This window comes from Magnolia sinica, chromosome 16, assembly GCF_029962835.1.
Source record: "Magnolia sinica isolate HGM2019 chromosome 16, MsV1, whole genome shotgun sequence".
Classification (NCBI taxonomy): domain Eukaryota; kingdom Viridiplantae; phylum Streptophyta; class Magnoliopsida; order Magnoliales; family Magnoliaceae; genus Magnolia; species Magnolia sinica.
The window spans coordinates 34,167,440-34,193,282 of NC_080588.1; the positions used below are offsets into that span (position 1 = coordinate 34,167,440).

A 25,843-nucleotide genomic window follows, 5' to 3' on the forward strand; every position below is an offset into this window, starting at 1 on the left:
AACAACCGAGCCTAAAGCCTTTAGCGATGGGAATTTCAGTCTTGGTTCTCAACTACCGAGGCTAAATCCAAGCCTTGGTTACAAATTAAGGATAAAAATGTTTAATTTTTTTAAATATTTATTTAAACCACTAATCCATTCATTCAATCCACTCATGAAACAATCAATCATGAAAGCCATAATACCAACAAAATAGTTAACAACTCAATCAAACAATCAATCTCACATGTTTACTATTTAAAGTTTTCAAAACAAACTCAATCAAACTATTACACAACATTAGGTTCCACAAATAATACAAAGTCACAACGCAAGATTTAGGTATGACTTTTGCTTGGCTGATGAACAACTACAGCTTGTTCGGTTGTCTGAAAGCATCTGCAAAGAAGAAGAACTCGCCATTAGCAATAATGTTGTGTGCGACTGTCCATGTGTCAAATGAACACAACTCCCCGTGCTATCTTCCCTATTACAACCCGAGAAAGTGACTGAACCCAAAAACAAAAACAAAAATAACTCTGCTTTTAACCTGTTGGAACATCAGGTCAATGGAATCTTGGCAATGGTTAAGTGAGATGTGTGCAGGACCTTCTTGAACACATCTCACTCAAGTTTATTCAATACACACACCATGGTTCTTCACAAACTGTTTGATTAGGGACCTAATAGCTGACACTTCAAATGTGCTAGGAAGGTAATTTTTTTTAGTCCATGAATGGCAGAGCATACCAGTTCAATTGTGCTTATAACCATCCAAATCTCAGAGGACATGCAATTTTATGGATACTTATAGCAGGAGAAAAAAAAAAGATAGACTCTGACATCAAAGGAGAAGCTGGTTACAAGCCACAACTGTTGGGCATAGTTCCAATCTTCCTGAGAGATATGTTCTAGTCACAGACTCTAAAACATTCAGAGGGAGTGGCTCTAGAAAAGGACAGAGCCATCTACCACTTTTTTTCTACTGATAAAGATAGACTCTGACATACACACGCACACCCAGATTCTCTATGACTTATAAATTCTCAGATAAAACAATACATTCAAAAGTACCATCTAGTTAACTTGTAAGACAGTAGACCACATCAATTGCAAAATCAAGTGAAAAATAGCAAAAAATCTCTAGTGATAATTATATAAGCTCTCAAAACAATCTAATTCTTTAAGAAAGTTTAAACTACAAACATGGATCTTGTAAATTAATTTTAATGCCTGCACAGCTTCCCATAAAGCAATATGAAAACCCAAGGATAACAAACATACTGGGAATTCACGAATCTTGTATTACTGGATTGTCCTTCCATCTGCATTCATAATGCCAATCCAATAACAAAAATGAGAAATGGTATCCAAGATACAACATCCAACTTCGAAAAAGGAAAAGGAAAAGAATATCTAAAACACTGCAATGCAAGCATAGTTTTCTTCAAAGCAAAACTACAATAAGGTTGGACATGCGAACTTCAACTAAGATAATAAGATGCAACAGAGTGGAAATAAACAATCGCAACAATTTTCTGATTATAGATGCAGTTTTCTCTCAACATTGCTGCAATTGTTTTCGTTTCAAGTCCGACTTAAAATAAATGCAATTGCAACTTGGAACATATCACTCACTAAATAAAATGGGAGTAATCCAATTTTGGATATCTTACTTGTTGGAATTTAATTTAAATCAATTGCACATCCGAATGTAGCTTAAGTTAAAAGCATGGTTGTAGAAATTGCTATAGCGGCATAGTCAGTTGAGTGCCATGCTCGTTTGAGCACACATTACTACCACTAGATTGTAGAATATGTTGTCATAAAGGAAAACTGAGCACACATTACTCCAACTTTTGTAAGTTGTCTTTGATGCACATCTGAAATGCCATATACATTGAAGAGAGCACCTGGCTTGCGTATTTTTATTTTTTTTTTACGAAAAGAAATGTTTGCATTTTTACCCTCAGGGGTACCATGGAGTTGATAAAAAAGGGAGACCCATCTACATCGAGAGGCTTGGAAAAGCTGAACCAAACAAGCTTATGCACATCACTACAGTAGATCGCTACTTAAGTATCATGTACAGGAGAGGGTCTTCCCTGAGAAATTTCCTGCATGTTCAATTGCGGTAAAAAGGCCCATTAATTCCACAACAACGATCTTGGATGTTCATGGCCTGGTATGTGGCATGTTTGTTCCTTTGTTGCAGTTGGCTTTTTGCATTTTGAATACACTTTGTATCTTTTACATTAGAGGGATTCTCGTCTCTTTGGAGATTCGGGTCCATTTGCATCAATATGGATGACACATTTACCTCACATGGGTTCATTTGTGAGACACAGGGGACAAAAAATTTAACAAAGTGTGCTTAGGACCTCCTTGCTGGCATGCAGAAAATTGATTCGAATTACAATCCTGAGGTATCTAATTCTTTTTGTCACTGGGAATGTTCATGCTCCAAAAGTTTTTTGGTGAATTATTTAACCTATTAATTTATTTTATGCAGACATTACATCAGATGTTCATTGTTAATGCTGGTACTGCTTTCAAGATGGCTTGGATGAGTGTAAAGAAATTTCTTGATCCAAATATTATGGAAAAGATAGAAGTAAGAGACCTTCCTTTGGGGACTGTGCTGATTTTATAGCTTTCTGCCGCTTTGGGTGAATATGTTTGGGTGCTAAATTTGCAGGTGTTAGGATCCAAATTCCAGAGTAAATTACTTGAAGTCATTGACTCGAGGTATGTTGATTTTTTCCTTGTGCTTTTACTGTTGAGTTTTCCAAAATGTAGGATGTTTTCTCATTTTTTAGATTGTATCTTCTTTTAGTCAACTTCCAGACTTCTTGGGTGGCTCATGCACTTGTTCTGTTGAAGGAGAATGCCTTAGGTCTAATAAAGGACTTTGGAAAGATCCTGAAATTATGAAGGTAAGTTCTAATAAAGGACCTTGGAAAGATCCTGAAATTATGAAAGTAAGTTGCATTATGTTGTTGAGTGACTGGATGCATACTTCTATCACTTATTGGGCATGATTAACAAAGGAAAAAGTACTGATGCATATTGTTTCCTCATAGCTTGTACACAATGCGGAAGCAACATTTATAAGGGATGTCACACTAATATCAGAAGGAGAACATAGAACCAACTTCTATACTAAGCTAAAACCATTGAAGGCAAGACTCTATCGAGCTATTATAGGTTGTTGGATTGGTATAAACGAGATGGTGTTGCACTGAAACAAGTTGCAGGACAAAGCGTAGGAAGAGAAAATTCAGCAAATGTCTTCCCACATGGATTAAGTTGTGAATTGGCAACAGTTTTGATAGCAGGGAAGTATGAGCAGAGATAATTTCTAACAGGAGATCAGAGTCGCATGTACTACTAGTAGATAAGAAGCAATTGAAGGTTCCTAAGAATCTGTGTTTTATTGCAGGTTCGTGTATTTCAAATCACCAAAAGAAACAGAAAATCCAATGAAATCTCAAAATGTATTTCAAATACATGATATTACATAAATCAAAGATAAATCTCTAAAATCTAAATACAAAAACCTAAATTACAACTTAAATCAGCAAGAATCGAAACAAAATCCAATGAAATCTCTTAGAATAAAGAGACATAAATTGGATCAAGATCAAAACAGATCAAGCACCAGAAATCAAGAAAAAATTACAAAAATCAAACCCTAAGTGGAAAATCAAAGCTCCAAACAATGAGATCCGAAAGGAAAACAGATCAATCAACAAGAATCGGATCAAAATCCAACGAAATCTCTTAGAATCGAGAGACATGGATTCATATTAAAATAGATTAAGCACTAAAAATTGAGAAAAAAAAATCCATAAGTGGAAAAAAAAATGGATGTCCAAGGGGGGAGGAGAGAGAGAGAGAGAGAGAGAGAGAGAGAGAGAGAGAGAGAGAGAGAGAGATGATAGATCTAATGAAGACGAGAGAAATATTGGAGAAGACAGAGAGAAGAGCTAGGGTTCGTTTCGGTGAGGAGTTGCAATCGGTGTATATGCCCCTTGTTTATCTAGCCTGCACAGAAATCAAAAATGGAGGAGCAGATTTCGGAGCAGAGAACAAGGTTTTGCTCTCAGATCGAACACCAAACCCTAATCGCTGATATTGCAATGCAAAAACGACAGCATTTTCCACTTCTTGAGCAAGATTTCAGTGAAATCAGCAAAAAAAAAACTCCTCAGATCGAACCAAAAAATGCGAAAATTGGATTTTGAACGGCCAAATGGGGAAAATGCACGAAAATGAGAGATTTCTACCTCGATTTTTGATTTTCGAGAGAAATCAGTAAAAAAAGAAGAAGAAGAGATCGAGTACCTGAAATCGACGAAGAGATTCAGAAGATGAAAAATTAGGGCTTGAGCTGCGGATTGATTGGAAAACGTAGCGACTGCAATGAAATGCGTCGGCTTCGTTCTTTAAAGACTGTTAAGCCGACACGCGTGTACAACTCATCTAGTGCATAAGCCACCACGTATGACAGCATGACATATAGATGAAATAAATCCATTCCATTCATCATGTAGATCTCATCGTATATATGCTTTTATAAGGATTTAAAGGTGGTCCACTCATTTTTTTGGGCCACTAAATCAGAAGTAAATGGACGTGTTATAAAACTTCAGTTGATTTTTTTCACAATGGTATTTTTTTCAATTAATTGTGGCCCACCTGTCTAGTGGACCGATCAGGTTCCATGGATAGTGAATCTATATAATGGTGCCCTTCCAATGAATGACTTGGATTTTGCAATCATGTGTCATGCTGGTGTATTTGCTGGCATGTGCGTTAGCTAAGGTTTACACGTGCGTGGGCTTAGCAAAAATAAATATAAACAAAAGCAAGGAGTGGTTGAGAAGCTGGACCGTTGTACTTTTACTTAAAAGAACTAAATGGGTGAAATTATACAATGCTCTGTACAAATGTTTGTATGTTCATACTCCATCTTGTGGAAGTGAAGAACATGGGTCAGTGATCTGAACCAATGAAGATAAGGACCCCACTATAAATGGACAATAAATTAAAAAAATCTCTAGATGGAGAGATCCTGACCCTTGTAAGAAACAAAATATGGCAACATTCCACATTCCACGGATAGAAGATAGAAGACCATTTTTTTTTATGGGGGATGGTTAGCCAATGGGCTATCCAGAGTGAGGTCCTTCATATCAACAGTTTGGATCACGGGGAAGTCGGCCACTCTTGTAAGAAAAAGAGTAAAAACTGTGAAATGGTAATACTTTTTTTTTTTCATACGAAGTAAACTTTTGGCCTCGGCTCGTAACTGAGGCTGAAAAAGTAGAGTTTTGGCCTCGGTTTGTAACTAAGGCTAAAAGTAGAGTTTCGGCCTCAGTGTCTCTACAACTTAAGCTAAAAAAATTGACTTTTGGCTTCCGTACCTATGCAATTTAGGCTTTAAAAAAAAGGCTAAAAAGTAGGTCTTTCGCCATGGTTCCTATGCAATTAAGGTTAAAAAGTAGACCTCTCACCTCGGTTCCTATGCAACTGAGGTTAAAATGTAGACCTTTCGCCTCGGTTTCTATGTAAATGAAGCTAAAAAGTAGACCTTTCGCCTCAGTTTTTATGTAACTGAGGCTAAAAAGTAGACCTTTCGCCTTAGTTTCTATGTAACTGAGGCTAAAAAGTAGACTTTTTGCCTCGGTTTCTATGCAACTGAGGCAAAAATGTAGATTTTTCGCCTCTGTTCCTATGTAAATGAAGCTAAAAATTAGACCTTTTGCCTCAGTTCCTATGCAATTGAGGCTAAAAAGTAGATTTTTCGCCTCAGTTCCTATGCAACTGAGGCTAAAAATTAGACCTTTTGCATCAGTTCCTATGCAACTGAGGCTAAAAAGTAGACATTTCACCTCGATTCCTATACAACTGAGGGTAAAATGTAAATTTTTCGCCTTGGTTCTTATGCAACTGAGGCTGAAAATTAGACGTTTCGCCTCGGATCCTATGCAACTGAGGCTAAAAAGTAGACCTTTCGCCTTGATTCCTATGCAACTGAGGTTAAAAAGTAGACTTTTAGCCCCAATTACCTAGCAACTGAGGCAAAAAATGAACTTTTAGCCTCAGTTCCTTAGCAACTGAGGCTGAAAAACACATTTAGCCTCCATTTTTTCAACTGAGGCTAAAAAATTGAGGCTAAAGGCCTACTTTCTTGTAGTGTTAGTTACTTTCGGTGATGGAAGTAACTGTAAAATAATAGGCCAAGGTACTGTATAACTTCTTAACTTACATCTCTTTGAAAATATGCTTTATGTTGAAGGTTTAAAACATAACCTCTTAAGCATATCTCAAATCTGTGATAATAAACACAATGTGAATTTTTCTGATCACGGATGTGAGATAATGAATGAGAAGGGTAATGTAGTATTAAATGGTCGCAGGACTTCTGAAATTTGCTATATAGTTGATAGCTCTTACTCATCCAACCACTCATGTTACATGGTCCAAAAAGACAAGATTGAACTATGGCATAAACGTCTTAGACGTGTGAACTATAGAAATGTTTATAAGCTGAGCAAAAGAGATCACTTACGCAGCTTACCCAAGCTAAAAAAGGTGGAAAAAGTATGTGGCTCATGTTAAATTGGCAAACAGATCAGGAGCAGTCACAAGAAAGTGAACTCCTTAGCTACGGCCAAACCTCTAAAACTACTCCACATGAATCTAGTAGGACCAATTAGAACGGAGAGTAGAGGCTGAAAAAAGTATTTTCTGGTCATTGTTAACGATTACACCAAAAATCAGAAAATACTTTTTTCGACCTCTACTCTCCGTTCCACATGGGTAACCTTTTTAAGAGAGAAATCAGATACTCTCGATGAAGTCAAATTTTTTTTAAAGTGTATTCAGACTGAAAAGGAGATATCTGTGATCAAAATTAGAAGTGACCATGGCACTAAATTCTCAAATAACAATTTTGAGAAGTACTGCAATGATCATGGTATATCACATGAATTCTTTGCTCCTAAAACACGTCAACAAAATGGAATTGTTGAAAGAAAAAATAGAGTTTTACAGGATATGGCTAGTGTAATACTAAATAGCATGAAACTACTAACAAATTTATGGGCTGAGGCTGTTAATACTGATCATTATATTATAAATCGTGTTTACATTAGAAAAGTAAAAAATAAATCAATTTATGAACTATGGTTTAATAAAAAGCCAACTGTCAAATATTTTCTGACTTTTGGAAGTAAATGTTTTATTTTACATGACGGAGAAAATTTGGGAAAATTTGAAACTAAGAGTAATGAGGAAATATTTCTAAGCTATGCACTAAATAGTCATGCTTACTGGGTTCTTAATAAAAGAACTGGGGTGATTTAGGAATCTATAAATGTAGTGATTGATAATCAACAAATCACATTCACTCCTGATCAAGATGATGATGAAGTCAAAGTAATTGATATACCTGAATCTTCATCTAAATCAGTCAATACTGAGACAAGGTTAGTCAAAGACCATCCAACTGATCAAATTCTTGGTAGGTGTACAGACTAAAAGACAATTAGAAAATATTTATAATTATGTCTCCTTCACTTCCCAAATTGAACTGGCAAATGTAAATGAAGCACTTACTGTTGAAAGTTGGATAATAGCTATGCAAGAACAATTAAATCAATTTGTTAGAAATGATGTATGGTACTTGGTTCCTAGACCTTCTGATAAACATGTAATTGGAACCAAATAGATTTTTAAGAACAAAACTAATGAATTAGGTAATATTATCAGAAATAACGGTCGACTGGTTGTACAAGGGTACACTCACATAGAAGGTATTGATTACGATGAAACTTTTGCACCAGTTGTGCGCATTGAATCGATAAGATTATTCATTTCAATTACATGTCATAATAAATTCAAAATATATCAAATGGATGTCAAAATTTTGTTTCTAAATGGTGACTTACATAAGGAAGTATATGTTGAACAACTTAAGGGTTTTGAGGACCCTAAACTTCCAAATCATGTGTACCATCTTAAAAAGACATTTTATGGTTTGAAACAAGCTCCCAGGGCATGGTACGAAAAATTAATTAAATTTGTAATTAGTCACAAATTTATTATGGGTAGTGTTGATAAAATTTTATTCATTAAGAAATATAACGATCATATATTGATGGTTCAGATTTATGTTGACGATATCATTTATGGATCTACATGCACTAATTTATCAATTGAGTTTCGAGATTTGATGAAATCCAAGTTTGAAATGAGTATGGTTGGTGAACTAAACCATTTTCTTGGATTATATGTTAAGAAACTTGAAGATGGTATATTCATCTCACAAACCAAATACGCCTTGAACCTTGTAAAAAGGTTTGGGTTTGAGAATGGAAAGAATTTTGAAACTCCAATCACTATAACTCTTAAACTCTCGAAGGATTAATCAGGTAAAAGTGTAGACTTCTGTCTATATCGAAGTATAATTAGTAGTCTCTTATACACAACTGCTAGTAGAACTGATACTACTTTTAGTGTTGGAATATGTGCTGGATATCAATCTAATCCTAAAGAATCACATCTAATTGTTGTTAAATGAATAATTAAATATGTCGCAAGTTCTGTTGACTTAGGACTTTGGTATCCACATGATACATTCATACAAATTGCCAGATATACTGATGCAGACTGGGCAGAAAATATTGATGATAGAAAATCTACCAGTGGTGGATGTTTCTAGGTAGGGAACTGTTTAGTTTTATGGCTCAGTAAGAAATAAAATTTTGTATCTCCCTCAACGATTGAAGTTGAATACATCGCAGCCGGTAATGCCTGCACTCAGCTTATTTAGATGAAAGAATGTTAGCTGATTATGGTATTGCACAAGATACAATAACACTGTTCTGTGATAATTCAAGTGCAATTAAATTTAAAAAAAATTCAATCCAACATTCTTGTACAAAACATATCGATATTCGATACCATTATATTCAAGAATTAGTTAAAGATAAGAGTATTATGCTAGAATACATTCAAACTGAGAAGCAGCTTACAGACATACTAACCAAACCGCTCGACAAAAATAGATTTTTCAATTTAATACATGATCTTGGTTTGTGTATTATTAATTAATCATATTGTTTATGCATTTATTTTTTTTATGTTTATATTAATTAAATGCATAAAATGATAATAAAATTAAAATTAAAAAAATTATTAAAAAATCATGTCAAAATTCATATTTTGTGTGTTTTTCAACGAGTCGAGTATGTGCTCGACCAATCGAACTGTCGACGAGTCGAGTACGTGCTCGACCAGTCGAGGACCAAGCGATTTCACCCTAAAACGATAAAATCACTTTTCCATTTCATTTTCATCTTCTTCTTCGACTAGCCGGTGCCCCACTCAACGAACCCAATTTCTAAACTTGGTTGTAAGTGTTTTTTTTAATATTTTCTTCAAGTTTTGGGTAGATCTTTGCTAGTCAATCTCATATTTGGAGTTTATTTTTTTATTTCAAACCCTCTTTGTATTGGGTTTTGCGTAAAATCTGATCTAGCTTCAATCCATTCACTCTCTTTAATTAGTTCTTGTGCAAGCACTAAATGGAGCATTATACTAAAAAAATGGCAACACGCAAGAGCCATGGTAGCTCGTCCTCTAGGCCGACTCTATTTAATCTGAGAACCCTAAACGGCCCCAAAGAAGATTCGGAGCAAGTTAGGAATTTCCGCTCAAGAGATATAATTATCAAGCGTACTGTCGATCTTGATCACATTGCACCGTTTAATCTTTTTCCTCTTCTTTCCAATATCGGTTGGGATGTCATCCTTGGTTGGGGTGGAACGACTTATCGTTCCATTGCACAGGGAATGTACGCTTCTATTTGTGATATGTCTCTAGAAGATCTTACATTTACGATTAAATTTGTAGAAGGGACCTTCACGGTAAATCGTTATACTATCTCGGCATTGACTGAGATTACCATTACAGAAGATGAAATTCCAATTGATAATTTAACTGATAAAATAACTCATTCTAAATGGCAAGCGATTACTCATAAATTATGTCATTTTAATGCTAAATGGAAATCCGGTAATGCTCTCTATGCTAACCAAATGCTCCTAAAATATCAAGTTCTTCATAAGATTTACGTCTAATGTCTATCCTAGATCAGGGAATAAGTCTGAACTTACTCCCTTTATGACTCGTGTCCTCCATTCGGTTGCATCTGGTATTCAAGTCTACCTTTCTTCTCTAATATGCTACATTATTATTCAGTTTCATCTACATCCTGGTCATGGTTTGATTCCGCTTGTTTATCTCATGACATGCATTACTTTACATTGTAATGTCACCATTCCTGTGTCTGAGGCACTAGAGTCGGAATTACGATTTAACAATACCAACTTGAATAAGACGAATCTGCAATTTCTTCCTGGCCAATGTGAAGAAAAGGAGGAGGAAGCACCTGCACTTAAAGACACTTCCATGGATGATATTTTTGCTGAACTCGATGAGTCTGATGATTCAGAAGATCCAGACTATCAACCTTCTCAGGTTGATGATCGTCTTAAATCTTTGGAGGAGAAGGTTGAGGCATTGCAGGTCTCCCAGGACAATGTGGTTCAAACCCAAAAATCATTAATGAAGTACATGAAAAGTACTTCCATCATATCACCAAGAGTTTGCACCAGCTTAACCCTTCTATGCATGCTCCTTCATCATCTGGATCCAATTGAGATCATTTCTTTTTAGTACTTATATTTATGGAGCTGTAAAACTTAAACTTTAATTGTTTGCTTGGTTACTTTCTTCACACTCTCCTAAACTCTTTGGATATTATTTGCCTAACTTTGACAATTTCATATGCTAATTTACTCCTTGCTATATTCATATGCTTAACCCTTCTATGCATGCTCTTTCATCATCTGGATCCAATTGAGATAATTTCTTTTTAGTACTTATATCTATGGAACTGTAAAACTTAAACTTTGATTGTTTGCTTGGTTACTTTCTTCACACTCTCCTAAACTCTTTGGATGTTATTTCCATAACTTTGACAATTTCATATGCTTATTTCTTCATCTATTAGGTTTCTATCCTTATTAATTCATTGAATATCTCATTTACTTGATAGATAAACTATTCCTTCCCTTGTCAACTTGTGACAAAAAGAGGGAGAGAGTTAGTTATTACTAGAAGAATGGCATGTTTGTTTTGAATATACGAATATATGAATGACACATAATGCTTGGAGAATTAATGAATGACTATGGATGGAATGCTTTGGAATGGAATGTTTTATGTCATAATACAGGGGAAGTACAAATTGAGGGGGAGTAGTAATGTAACACCCCGAACTTTTCAATATCCGAGTATTGAAAGTTCTCGAGTGTTACCATGAATTTTAACTTAACATGTACACATGTACGATACCAATCTAGCTATCCTGAACTTACATCCATCCTCCAACGTAAATATGACCGATTAAGAATGATCTTCATCCATAAATTAAGTCATCCAACCGTTGATCACGTGGTTTGATATATATACCTTCTTTTGACTAAATCAGTTAATAACTCTTTATCCATAACAATTTAGATATAAGCCCTTTTGTAAGAATTTCTTAGAAACGTGCCTACAACCATGTAGAACCATTAGATTTCACAAATCTCTTAGATGAACATTAATTATGAAAATACCATTAAATTACACCCTTGAATTCCAGAACACCTAGTTTCCATGATCCATTTCATGTAAAAAATTTATATCGTGCCTATGTATCAAAATTAGCCATACACGTTAAATTTCAACTCATAGATCATTGTAAAAATAACTCAGCCATTAACCATTGATTTTGGGGCCCACCTGATCTTTGGATATGCTTCAATTTTAGGACTCAACCCCTTAGTTTAGATGGAAAAATGAATGGATGGTGTAGATTTCTCAGAGAAACGTCACTGTGGACCCCGCCTTAAGTCATGTACGTACATAGTGCACGCACTCCCGCCGCGCACTGATCCAGAGGTAGAGTCAAACATGGTTTGACCCGACGTAATCCCGAAAACGGAGGGATTTCTCCCTACCGGCACGCTAACGGATCCCGTCCGTTTGAGGACGCTGATGGGCCACCATCACAATGGCCCACGATAATCGGAAACGTCCATCCTATAGAGGAGCTCAGCCTGATCGAAACCTAACTGGCCTTGTTCTCTCATGCATGCACACGTCCGATTGTGAAGCCTATGGCCCACCAGGATCAACCAGTGAGATGATCCAAACCGTCCATCTTGATGATGGGCCAATTCCGAAAGGACCTTGGCTGCTCCGCACAAAGACTAGTTTCCACGTGGGCACCAATCCAGTCACAACTGGATTGTGCGAAGATGAAATTTCTAAAACAGCAATTAAACCGAGATGGCTCAAAAGACTTTCCATGACCGAGAATTGAGTTTCATATTGATCTAAACTATCCATAACCTTAGGATTTGGATTCCAACTATAACCACGTCATCCAAAAGGAGCGTTAGGAAGAGGAGGATCCGGTATTTCCACCTCCTTTTACGCAAAACCACGCTGCTGCATCCGTAAGTTTCTGGAAACCTCTTTCACAGCAAGAAGTCGTGCGAAGATCGGAAACCGTCCGTTCGTCCGATCGCACGCCAAAGGAAGATCAGAAACCGTCCAGAAAACATCTCCTGCACAACCTCCCTTCAAAGGCACCTCAACCAAAGGATCAGATGGGGTCGTTCAATACTATATCCTCACCAATCTGGGCCTCACGCAAGACTTTGCAGAACACCCTACCAAAAAGCGAGAGGGCGTGCATAAAATAGCCGCCTCTTACGCAGCTTACGCAAGAAAGGCTTCGAAGGCCTCAGCTGGTATAAATGCGTCCCCACCTGTGCTGGAAAATGCACCAGTAGGGAAGAGAGAGGAAGAAACAAAGAAATGTAAGAAGATTAGCAGCCAGCCCTTGCTGGACGTGGCAGCAAGGAAGAAAGAAGAAAAAGAAAGAGAAAGAAAAGAAAAGAAAAGAAAACAAAGGAAAAGAAAAAGACAGAAAAGAAAGAAGAAGAAAGAGAAAGGAAAGGAGAGAGAGAGAGAGAGAGAGAGAGAGAGAGAGAGAGAGAGAGAGAGAGAGAGATTGTTGTTCTGAGTCAACTCGTCGAGTCCTAGGTCTAGGTCGGGGCCAGGTTCGAGTTAGTTTTGGGTCCTACAGTACTAAGAACCTTGGTGAGAAGCGTTCATCAGATGGAGTTATAAGATTGACGAGCTATGTTAAATGAGGTAAATTATGTGATTACCTAATGTCTTGATTCAAGTGTTACTGAAATAGTAATTAGTTAAACCTTATGCCTAGGCCATAGACATATCCATAGATTTAATCCTAACCTTGTAGATCTTATGATATAAGATAAGATTGAATGTGAAGGAGTATGTAGGAACACCTAGCATCGGATGAGGACAATTTGACTTTAAAAGTGAAGGTTTTATTCCTTTAAGCTTACAGTAGTTTGAGTTGATATGCTTTATCTTGCCTTTTACATACTATGTTTTTATGTTACTAAGATTCCCTCTTTGCAATTGATAATTTACCCTTTGCGAATCATGATTCAGTTTACATTCTCTATCACTGTAAGTGATGTGTTAAAGGTATCACGACTAGTGACTCAATATTTATCGTGGACGTAATGCTTTACGAGTAGCGGCACTCTTGGTCAGCACGTAATTTTGTGGGTTGGTTGGTGTGGTACATAATCGACATAAGTAAAATGTCATGCGTATTACATCACTCCTCAGGATTGTTTGTTACAAATAGTCACTCCATGAACACATCGTGTTACGTAAATTCATCAATCGCGTCATTGTGTCACCTTAAGATGCTCAGATAAATCCATGTTAACGTGGGACACGCCGATGAGTATCCGTATAGTGAGAGTGCTGGTCGAGCCGGATATCATGAACTGTTTTCCAGATTGTGATAGTGATCACTACGTATGATGAGCCGCATACACTTTTCTAAGCATACATTCATGTAGATGGTTTACGCATATTGATATGTCTCATAGTAGTGGAGTATGTGACGTATTAGAACTCTTACATTACTTTTATGAATCTCTTGAATTATTGTTAATCTTAAAGGATGATCATCACTATGAGTAGGGTGTTGACCCTCTCCCAACCATGAAGATGATACAAGTGATGTACAGATTGAAGACCTAGAGGACCATCTCCCTATAAAAGACTATACCAAAAGAAAAATACGAAGATAGTTTTATCATTTAGTTTTATACTTCCACTGCGAACTCGATTAATGTAATATGCTTCCATTGAAAAGGCATTTGATTATTTATTAAATTTCTTTACTCCGATGAAATAATCAATCTAGTCAATTTTATTCTTGTGAATGTTACCTTCATGAATGTATTTGGATGCGATTTTTTAAAAAAAAGGTGCGATTTCTAAAGCATCCAAGTTTACATTACTAACACACGGTTTTCTCGGGCACGATTATAAACTCTGGCTGTGAAAATTCGGAGTGTTACAAGTAAATCTTTAACAATCTTCTACAACATGAGTACAAGAGTAAAAAAGCTTCATTCTAATAATTGTAATACTAAGTGTTTTTTCACAAAATTGACAAAGGGAGAGTTGTAAGTGTTATAATGTTTAAAGAACACTTCACACTTTGTTTGTCAAATTTTGTTTAGTCAAAACATCTTATCAAGTGATCTTCAAGGATGATTCAAGATCAAGGTTGAAACAAGTTTAAGATCTAATAAAAGATCAAGCTCAAGATCAAGTTGAAGATCAAGCTCGGAAGATAACATGAAGTCAAGATCTACAAATGTTCTAGCAGAAGATTAAGCTCCTTAGAAAAGTTCAAGTCTCTAATCTACTTCAAGACAATGAAGTTCAGTCCATACATGTATTATAAGCCCTAGAAAGACCTTAGGTTTAGGTGCTTTCAAAATATATTTAAAATTAGGTTTTTATGATTGTATTTGGTTGAGTTTCAACCAGTCCTAATACAAATCGAGTGAAAACAAAATTTCTTTTACACCTTCGACCAGTCAAGTGGTCTGCTCAACCAGTCGAGCGTTTCTCGGCTCGAAGTCTAGCAACTAAATCAATTCGAATTTTGCCTCCTTCAACCAATCGAAGACCATGTTCGACCAGTCAAAGACCACCTTCGACTAGTCGAAGATTTGTTAAATCTTATCCCGCTCAAATTTGAAAATTCGTTGGATCAGAATCTGGTACTTGGGCCAGTCGAAGAAACAACTTTTTTGCATATAAATTGTGGTTCTCTCTCAATCCGAAAATTCATTCAAGTCTATCAAAATCTTTTTGCAAGAGAGTAAGAAACCTCAGTTATTGTCAAGTTATTAAACGGTATTTATAAATCATTTTATAGTTTTTTAGTTTAATTCCTTAATCTCAAATTTTGTCATTCTGATTTTAAAATGAGAGGGAATACTCTTCTTATTGATATTTAAAGGAGTTAACATAAGTGGCAATTAGTTTAAATTTAATTAAAATCAATAGAACCCTGAACTTTTCTATCGGATTGAATATTGAGCATTCAACATTCAAGAAAAGCGATTCTTTGTCTACAACTTCTTCTATGGTGAAGATAAGTATACATTTACATTTTGTATTTGGTTTTTCAAAGATAGCCAGAAAATCTCAGTGTTGGTTTTTCTGAGATAAACAGAAAATTTCAGCGTTGATTTTTCTGAGATAAGCTAGAAAATCTCAGTGAGGGTTTTTGTTTGTGATAGCCCAGTAAAATTACAACTGTATCAGGTTTTAAGGTGACCCTGAGAAAATCTTATTCATAGTGAAAGTCAAGATTACATGGATAGTAATTTTGAGAGTGGAGTAGGTGTGGCTATTTAAGAACAGTTGTTGACACATCGAACCACTATAATTCTTAGTATTTGTGGTGAATGCTTTTATTATTTTTATGATGAATGGTTGTAATTTCATTTTAGTATGAGTGGTGAATGATTGTAATATTTATTTTATTTACTCTTGTTCAGTTTGGAATTTTGATTCTTATCAAATTCGTGAAATAAGGTTGTTCTACCTAAACTTGTTTAGGTGAAGGTTGTCATACGGATCAGTTTGAATCAACATTTCAATACCAGTGTAATTGAGATCTCTAATTTATTTATTGTTTAGTACTTTATTCGATTATTTAACATAGTTCTATTCACCCCCGTTCTAGGACTTCTTAAGCTCTCCTTTTTAGTCGCGATGTAGTAATAACTCGTGAGAACGAGGTCGAATCTACAAGGACTAAACTTGTACGTATTCTGAAAAGAACTAGAACTAAAAGAAGATCTAAATTAAAATATGAATAATTAAGAGTAATTATGAATAATGTTTAAATTATCAATTAAAGTTAGGAACTAGGGTGCCAAGGATCCACTTTAGCTATCAAGATGCTACCTTACTTGATTCAAGGAACACAATTGGAATTGGAGTCCTATCATATCCAATTGGAAGATAAAACAATTAAATTAAATATGAACTTTTCATTGACCTAATTCTCAATAGAAGAGAATTATGATGAGTGGAAGGGATTCCATCACCCTACCATGCCCAGGAGATGAGGGTGAAATATAAGATTTACCAATCTCACAATCTCAAAATAGGAAAAGAAGATATCCAAAGTTATCACATCATTTATTGTAATTTGAGTCACAATAAATCATAGAAAACTAAAAATATTCCTTAAAATCAAATTAGAATCCAATGAAGTTCAACATAAACAAGAATCAAAGCAAAATAAACATCCAAATACAATACAAGCTTCACATCTTAGCCCTAGTAAGAGGTTGAGCCAATCATTGACATGATTGAAACTAAATCTCTTAAACAAAGCATGATAAATAAATTAGGGAAGTAGACAAACACTTTGGCAGCTGTTCCACCCTTGTGTATGCTCCTTTGTAACGTCTCAAAAAAATTAGTATAAAGACCCGAGTACCACCTCAGGCAGAAATACCTAAGGATCGTATCCCGTAGAAATTTAGGCAAAAATAGGTTAAGTGCAAAACTAAATAATCGATGAATTTAGCTCGAACCACCATTTCTAAAAATGGCAAGACCTAAAACCATTGATACCACTAACTCAACACGACATAAAGACCTAGAAAAAATCCCAAGAGCCTGTCGCTCTCGAGAGTACATTGAAACTCCATACGGACCTGGACCGCACGTCGAGAATCTGATGAGCGCGAAACTATAAGGTTACATCCATCCTACTGGGCTTGACAACCATCGCAGGAATCGAGCCCAGATAGTATATAGAAATGCACAAGTTGAGCCCTGAGTGAAGTGTGTGAGAAACGTGAATATCTTTAGAAAATGTATTGAAACTTAAGTGAATTGGGCCATTCGCTCACACGTGAAATTGAGGATTTTAGACCGTCAATTCCTAACCAAACTTCACCCATGGGAAAAGGAAATTTCCCTGCACATATCCGTATACTTGTGGCCCCGATCGAGTAAGAACGACCGTTGATCTGACGCAGTCCTCCACGGTCAATCGACCTATCCAATCACACTGAAACTATATCTTGGCATAGATCCATTGTCAGGGAACTTACACTATGACTTATGTGAGTTGTGGGGCTTCCTATGAATCCTGTTTGTCGAAAATAGTCGCCCTTTGGATATAAATTAAGTATACCATAGCCTTGAGCCCATTTGCATCACTTCTGGGCCTATATATAGCCCTTAAACTACCCCATATCTCTCCCATACGAATTTCTCCAAACCCTAGGAGAGAGAACAGAGAAAAGAAGAGAAAAGAGGAAGGATAGAAGAGAGATCTTTAGAGATTGCTTCAGCAGTTCTCTCCCACTACTCCACATACTGATTCACCTCCCCACTTCGCTACATGATCGTTTTCGGCTACGATTTGGGTTAGAAAACCTAACCCTAGTATCGTTGTAAAGATCTAGATTGAGTAATCGACAAACTAGCTAACCTATTTCATGATTTAGGTACCCGTCGTTCCATTTTCGAGAACGTAGAATTCGAACTGAGTCCGAATCGAGTATTCCGACAAAAGGCGCGGACTATAAATGTTCAGGTTATGGTTTTCAATACTTTCAATGTCAGCTAATGATTTATGTCTAATTTGATTGTTGCCATATGATCTTAGTTACGTCGTTTTCGATGTAATATACATGTATGAACTATGTAGAATGAGATATGCATCCTATGTGTTTGTTGAAATGTTTGAATGAACATGTAAACGTGATATGTGCTTGCCATGATTACTAATCTAGGGTTCATGTTTGTCATATGCATATGACCTCTTTATGTAAGGAATTGCCAAAATATACGACGTAACTAATCTAGTCTATGTATTTGGTAATGTGTAGTCTGTGTTTAATAAATTGTATGAATGAGAAAAATGTTGATGATTTGTATTTATTAAGAGTATTAAGATAGGATTCTCATTTACCTTAATCATATGTATAGTTTCTTTCATGTAATCATATTTGCCGCCATGCAATTTGTGGATAAAATGCAAGTGTTTGGTGACCTGTTCAATGTGTTTGATGAAATGCTCAAATGAGGGATTTATTTGGATTGTTTGTAAAAGGCTGGCATGATTATCACATGTGTCTACCTATTGCATCTAAGTAAGATTGGGGCTACAACGTAGCCCATGCAATCGGTAACAATCCATGTACAGGTGGCTGAATTAGTCTCGCCACCTTTGGGAACTCGACGAATCCATGTCGCACGACGATTGTCGACAGTGGTTAGGGCATAAGGGGTGCTTATGCGCTCCATGTCGATTAAGTCAACATGTGCTCGTACCAATCGAATTTACCAAATAAACTGATTGGCCCACTGTGTTTTTACCATGTATGGACATCACTGCTTGAATCTAAGGTACCACTTACCAATGTAAAAGCCCGTTTTAACTATGGTACCATGATCCGCTAAGACTCATGAGCTAGGCGTGGTGGTATGGGACACCGTGGTCGAGCTGTCAGCCTACGCTAGGCTGACGAGCCTCCCCGTAGTGACCAATGAGCAACTCAGACTCGTGAGTCGGGCATGGTGGTATAGGACACCATGTTTGAGCTGTCGGCTTACACCGAGGTGATTAGCCACCCCGTAGTGACCATGAGTATAAAGTTTTGAATTTGCCTATTGACTGCTTTTCATTAGGGGTGATGCCCTACCACTTGCCTATCGTATGTGATTAACTAAGATTGACGACCCTAGATGGATCCTTCAGTTTGGGTCAACGATATAAAGGGAGGTACCTTGGCTTCCAAAATCTATTGTGTGAATAAGCTTAATTAAGTACTCAGCTAACATGACCATACATCATATTGCATGTGCTTTTGCGAGAAAGGTGCACTTTAGGGAGTGTTGTCATATGCGAAATTGGTTACCGGAGTCTCTTGTGAGGGAGCTTTGTGCAAGGACATACATCATTACTGCACACCATTCTTGTATTAATAAGAATAGCTGGGAAGTGATTATTGTATTGCGTTATCATTACTGCTTGATTGACTTGATAACATGTTAATTTTTGCCTTACAATACCACTGAGTTGATCACTCACTCCCACCCTAGGACAGTGTTTTAAAACACCAACCAGACTCTGGTTTAGATGCAGGTGATGACGAAGCCTATGCAGCGAAGTTAGACTTCATAGATGAGGAGGAAGAATTCTCCTACGTTCAACTCTTAGGCAGGTCTATGTAGACCTCGGCTGATTCATCGGGATTACAGGGACACATGGATTAATGAGACACTTTACATTTTGATATTTTGTCTATTTTGAAAACAACACATGTATATATTCAGCCCGTTTACATAATCATACTCTGGAGGTTGTGAAACACTTACCTGTTCAAATATATATGCTTCAGTCTTCCTGTAACGCCTTGAAATTCGGGGGTCGAGCATAACTCAGCTCCCGAGTTTCAAAACATCACTTATGTAACATATTTAATGATGGATGTATGTTGTCTGTATGAGTACATAAAACATAGAATAGATTAAGCCAAACTGCAAATATAATTCAAGGATAAGTAAAAAACACAAGCGGAAGACTCAAAGAAATATATGTGTACAGGTGAAAGTCCCTAAAATACATATACATGCCAGGTCATACTTACAAGTGCTGCTATTAAAATACAAGTATTAAAATGAAATTCATCTATTCCCAAAAGAAAATCCAGAATTCCCGCACATCAGGACATGGCTCACAAGAACCCGCCTGAAAACTGCATGAAAGAGAACGCAACCTCATCATCCTTGAACTCCTGCTCTGCCTCAGGGGTCGCATCAAGATCTGCATCTAAGACAGAGTCTGGTTGGTGTTTAAACATGTAACGCCCTGAAATTCGGGGGTCGAGCATAACTCAGCTCCCGAGTTTCAAAACATCACTTATGCAACATAATTAATGAATGATGTATGTTGACTGTATTAGCACATAAACATGGGATAGATTAAGCCAAAACACAGATATGATTCAGGGATAAGTGAATAAAGCAAGCGGAAGACTTATAGTAAAATATGTGTACAAGTGTAAGTCCCTGAATTACATATACAACCAGATCGTGTAAAAGTGTTATTTATCAAAATTATAAGTACAAGTTACATCATTTGATTCCCAAAATAATCATCCCATAGATCCCGCGTAGCACGAGGCTCGCTAGAACCCGTCTCAACTGCATATAGGAGAAGGCGGCCTCGTCGTCATCCGGCTCCGCTCTGCCTCGGGCGTCGCATCCACATCTGCAACATCGGGGCCTAAGACAGAGTCTGGGGTTAAAACACCGTCCCGAAACGTGGGAGTGAGTGATCAACTCGGTGGAACAATAAGGCACTTAGGTTAACATGTTATCGTTCAATCAAACAGTAATGATAAAGCAAGACAATTAAATAAATCCTAAGTACTCTTGTTAATGCAGGTATGAATGCAATATGATGCGTGCCCTCACGCGTACACCCTCAGCGTCTTCATCTTACGTTACGCATGACATCGCCTCAAAGTGCGCCACATCTACAAAGCACATGCAAATGCGGTGCATGGATATGATTACCAAGTTGTTATTAGTCCAATTCATACCGCAGGATTGGGAAGCTAAGATACCTTCCTCATATCACCATCCAACAGTGATCCATACTAGGGTCGTCAATCCTAGACATCTCATACGATCATATAGTTGAGGTCGTAGCAAAGGGCTCGTCACCAATCAATGCACGCCTTTCATGCCCTTACTACCACAGATCGGCTCGTCACCTCCTTGCGGTATCCGGGTATGCTCGAGGTCACTACAAAGGGCTCGTCACCAATCAATGTAGGCCGACGACGAATATAGTGTCCCATACCACCATAATCGACTCACGAGTTTAGTTGCTCACTGGTCACTACGGGGAGGCTCGTCACCCCAGCGTAGGCCGACAGCTCGACCACGGTGTCCCATACCACCATGTCCGGCTCATGAGTCTTAGCGGATCAGGTACCATGGTTATTAGGATTTCACTGGTAAGTTCGGTACCCTAGATTCAAGCAGTAGCGTCCATACATGGTTAACATACACTGGACAATCGGGTTAGTTGACGAACTCGACTAGCACGAGCGCACGTTGAATTGAACGACATAGAGTGCGCAAACACTCCGCGTGACCAAACCACTGCCGCCAACTCTAATACGACTCGGGTTCGTCTAATGCGTCTCACGTGGCGAAAGCAATCTCAACCACGACCAAAGGGTCAATTACCGATTTCCTGGACTAAGGCATAGTCCCAAACATCCTACACTACGACAAATATTCATATGGAATGTAAAACAGTAATGGAACAACCACTCAAATCATGGTGCATACACATCTGAAGAATATCAACTTAACATAAATGTAAGCATAGGAATGCTTGAATTTAAATAACTTGGAATGTAAATGCATAAGGGAAATCATGCGCATCCATAGAAGTATTGAGAATCACTTCTCAACGCCTGCATTTAGTGTAATCAGTTACACGTAGATCATTCATGCATTTCTACAAACACTTAGCATACAAGGAATAACATACATGACGTATGTTGGAATACATGCACTTAGACAATTCCCTTTACCAAGGAGTTGTCATACATGCATCTAGCATACATACATGACCAATAATCATGGCAAGCACAAGTGCGTATTTTATACGTATACGGTACTTTATAAATACACTTAGAATACACAAATCTCAATATAGCACATGCATATCGGAAAGAAATGTAAACATAACATTTGACATGTGAAATCTCATCCATAACAAGAATAAATCACTAACTGGGATTGAAAGCCTTGAAAACCATAACCTATACACTTAAAGTCCGCACCTTAAGCGAGGAAAGAACCGCCGAACTGATTTAGACGAGTTGTCTTCGTCAACGGCGCAAGAATACCCTAAAATAAGGATAGAAATGAGATACAACAACACCAAGTCTAATCTAAGCTCTAACACAGGTTAGGGTTAGGTTAACTTACCCCAAAAGATCTCAGAATCGTCAGAGGAACGATTCAAAGTGAAGGTTCAAAGGTGAAGAAGAACAAGGAAGAATCAAGATGATTCACCAATCAATCTCTCTCACTAACTCTCTCTTTTCCACTCTCTTTCCAAGCTACGCATAGAGAAAATTCGTATGGAAATGAGAGCTAGGGTTTAAGGACTATATATAGGCCTTAAAATGATGGAAATAACCCGGGTCAAGGTATACTTAGGTTATAACCAAAGTCGCCTTTCTCGATCCAACGAAGCACTTCGGTGGGCCTATAACCACGAAAGGTCGGACTTAAGCTCACCGACCATGGATCTAGGTCAGTGTAACGCCCGATCGGCTCTTCAGATCAGTAGTGGCGGACCACACTCAATTCAACGGTCACGGAAACTCGATCAGTCCACAAGCACTAGGATATGCCGGGGCCAACTCCTGATTCGAGGGTGAAATTGGGTCGAGAATCCAACGGTCGAATGCTTAAAATCGTCGCGCAACACGACTCAATTTCATAAAAAGCTTATTAAATTCCAACCGTTCTCACACTCTTCACTCCGAACTCAACCAAATCGACCGAGAACATCAGATCGACTTAATTTTTGAGGTGAAGACCAAGCCCAACTCAGTGACCACAACAGCCTAAGATCATCGCCATCGGACTTTCGACGCGCGGTCAGGTCCGATCCAGATCTTCCAAAAATTCCCCAGAACAACTGGATTTAGCGATGGATCCCAGATTTCAGAGTAACGTAGCGCTCACTAATCTACACGTTTAGAGCCATGTGGATACAATTTAAAGTGATTGATGCGAATTTCACAAGCAATCAAGTAAAGCGCTAATTACCCCAAAACAACTACTTAAGGAAAGATTAGCACAAAAATTCCAAGGTCGTTACAATCTACCCCCCTTAAAGAAAATTTCGTCCTCGAAATTCATACCTTCGTATAATCCTCGAGGATCAGAGGGTAGGTCTTCCTGACCTCAGCTTCAGATTCCCAAGTAGCCTCTTCTACGCCATGATGCGACCATAACACCTTCACGAGAGGGATAACCTTGCTACGCAGTACCTGCTCCTTTCTATCCAGAATACGTGTCGGTTGCAGTACATAAGTGGCATCCTCACTTAACTGCACTTGCTCCCAACTGATAATATGCGAAGGATCAGGAACGTACTTCTTCAGCATAGAAACGTGAAATACGTTATGCACGCCCGCAAGAGGTGTGGGCAAAGCAAGGCGGTAAGCTACCGCTCCCACTCGATCCAGAACTTGAAATGGACCAATAAATCTCGGCGTCAGCTTCCCCTTCTTACCGAATCGCAAAACTCCCTTCATAGGAGAGACCTTCAGAAAAACATGATCTCCCACTACGAACTCAAGCGGTCGACGCCTCGTATCCGCATAACTCTTATGCCTGCTCAGAAGTCGGCGTCGAATGATGTCAACCTTCTCTCAAGTCACCTGCACAACTTCGGGCCAAGCAAACTACGCTCACCAATTTACGCCCAACAATGTGGTGCTCGCACGGCGACCATACAACGCCTCGTAGGGAGCCATGCCGATACTACTGGAAACTATTATTATACGCGAACTCTGCATCAAGACAATCATCCCAACTGTCTTTGAAATCCAAAACACAAGCTCGCAACATATCCTCCAGGACTTGATTCACGCGCTCCGTCCGCCCATCTGTTTGCGGATGAAACGCGTTGCACTTCGATTTCACACCCATTGCTTCTGAATACGAGTCCGGAAGATAGATGTAAAACGCGTGTCTCTATCGGACACAATCTCCAGGGGATCCATGTCGACGCACTATCTCCTTGATATACAACCTAGCCAACTCGTCTGCGAGTAAGTGACTCGATCGGTAAGAAATGCGCCGACTTCGTTAATCGATCGACGATCACCCAAATAGAGTCAAATCCCTTTCTCGTCCTCGGCAACCCGGAAATAAAATCCATAGAGATGAAATCCCACTTCCATTCAGCTATGGGCATGGGCTGCAACAACCCAGGAGGTCGGCGATGCTCTGCCTTGACCTGCTGGCACGTGAGACAACGAGAAACAAATTCAGCAATCTGGACCTTCATATTGTCCCACCAATAAGACCTCTTCATATCCTGATACATCTTCGTGCTACCAGGATGCATCGCTAGCTTAGAACTATGGGCTAACTCGAGAACCTCACGTCTCAAGTCAGGGATGTCGGGAACACATAACCGGCCACGAAACCGTAGGCCCCATCAGAACTAACACTCCGGTCGGAGCTCTCATCTGACCAACCCGCTGCCTCATCTTCACTAAGAGCTCATCATCTGCCCGAGCTGCAACGATCCTCTCGTCGATAGCGGGTTCACGAATGTGTGCGATAACCTCATACGGCTCAACCACCGTAAGCTTCGCTCAAAATCGCGCACGAACTCCAACATCTCCCACTCTGCTATCATCGGCGGAGCGCAAACTTCAAAGCCTTCTTGCGACTCAACGCATCTACCACAAGGTTCGCCTTACCAGGATGGTAAGAAACATCGAACTTGAAGTCCTTCAATGTTTCCATCCATCTGCGCTGCCTCATATTCAAATCACGCTGCGTGAATATATACTTAAGGCTCTTGTGGTCGCAAAAGAGCTCAAACTCCTCACCATAGAGGTAAGGTCTCCAAAGCTTTTATGCGAAGATGATTGCCAATCCAAGTCGTGCGTAGGGTAATTCTCTTCGTGTTTCCTTAACGACGCGAAGCATAAGCAATCACCCTGTCCTTATGCATAAGGACACAACCCAGACCAACACGAGAGGCGTCGGTATATATAATATACTTAACCCCTTGCTCGCAATACTAGCACAGGGGCGGACGTCAACTTGTCCTTCGGCTCGAAAAGCTAACTCCGCCTGCTCACTCCAAGCAAACTTCAAATCCTTCCGTGTCATGCGACAACGGTCGGCAATCTTCGAGAAGTCCGAATAAAGCGTCGATAATATCCTGCAAGGCCAAGAAAACTCCTCACCTCGATAGAAATCGAACCAGCTGTCTTCGATGAAACTGCACCTACCTTGGCAAGGTCGACGGCTATACCTTCCTTGGACACCACATGTCCCGGGAACTTGACTTCCTCTTTCCGGAAATCACACTTCTTAACTGTGCGAAAAGCCGATGCTCCCTAAGAGTACCCAAAACCGCTCTTAAGTGCTCCTCGTGCTCTGCCGGCTCGCCGAATAAATCAAGATGTCATCAATAAATACAATGACAAATCGAAACAGGAAAGCCGAAACACCCTGTTCATCGATCCATGAACACGGCCGGTGCGTTCGTCAGACCAAGCGA

The 25,843-nt window shown here is 38.5% G+C and overlaps 1 protein-coding gene and 1 long non-coding RNA gene across 2 annotated transcripts; one reads left to right on the forward strand and one right to left on the reverse strand.

The window, feature by feature from the left end:
• Positions 1-201: 201 nt before the first annotated feature.
• On the reverse strand, positions 202-1,377 carry LOC131229295 (uncharacterized). Its single transcript, XR_009163251.1, has 2 exons — positions 1,264-1,377; positions 202-378 (listed from the first exon to the last, which is right to left on the reverse strand). It is a non-coding gene; the product is annotated as an uncharacterized LOC131229295 (long non-coding RNA).
• A 995-nt stretch (positions 1,378-2,372) lies between these two features.
• On the forward strand, positions 2,373-10,728 carry LOC131228797 (phosphatidylinositol/phosphatidylcholine transfer protein SFH3-like). Its single transcript, XM_058224660.1, has 5 exons — positions 2,373-2,405; positions 2,492-2,593; positions 2,678-2,727; positions 2,816-2,915; positions 10,252-10,728. Exons 1-5 carry the CDS (start codon positions 2,373-2,375, stop codon positions 10,726-10,728), a joined length of 762 nt encoding a protein of 253 aa, XP_058080643.1.
• The last annotated feature ends 15,115 nt before the right edge of the window (positions 10,729-25,843 follow it).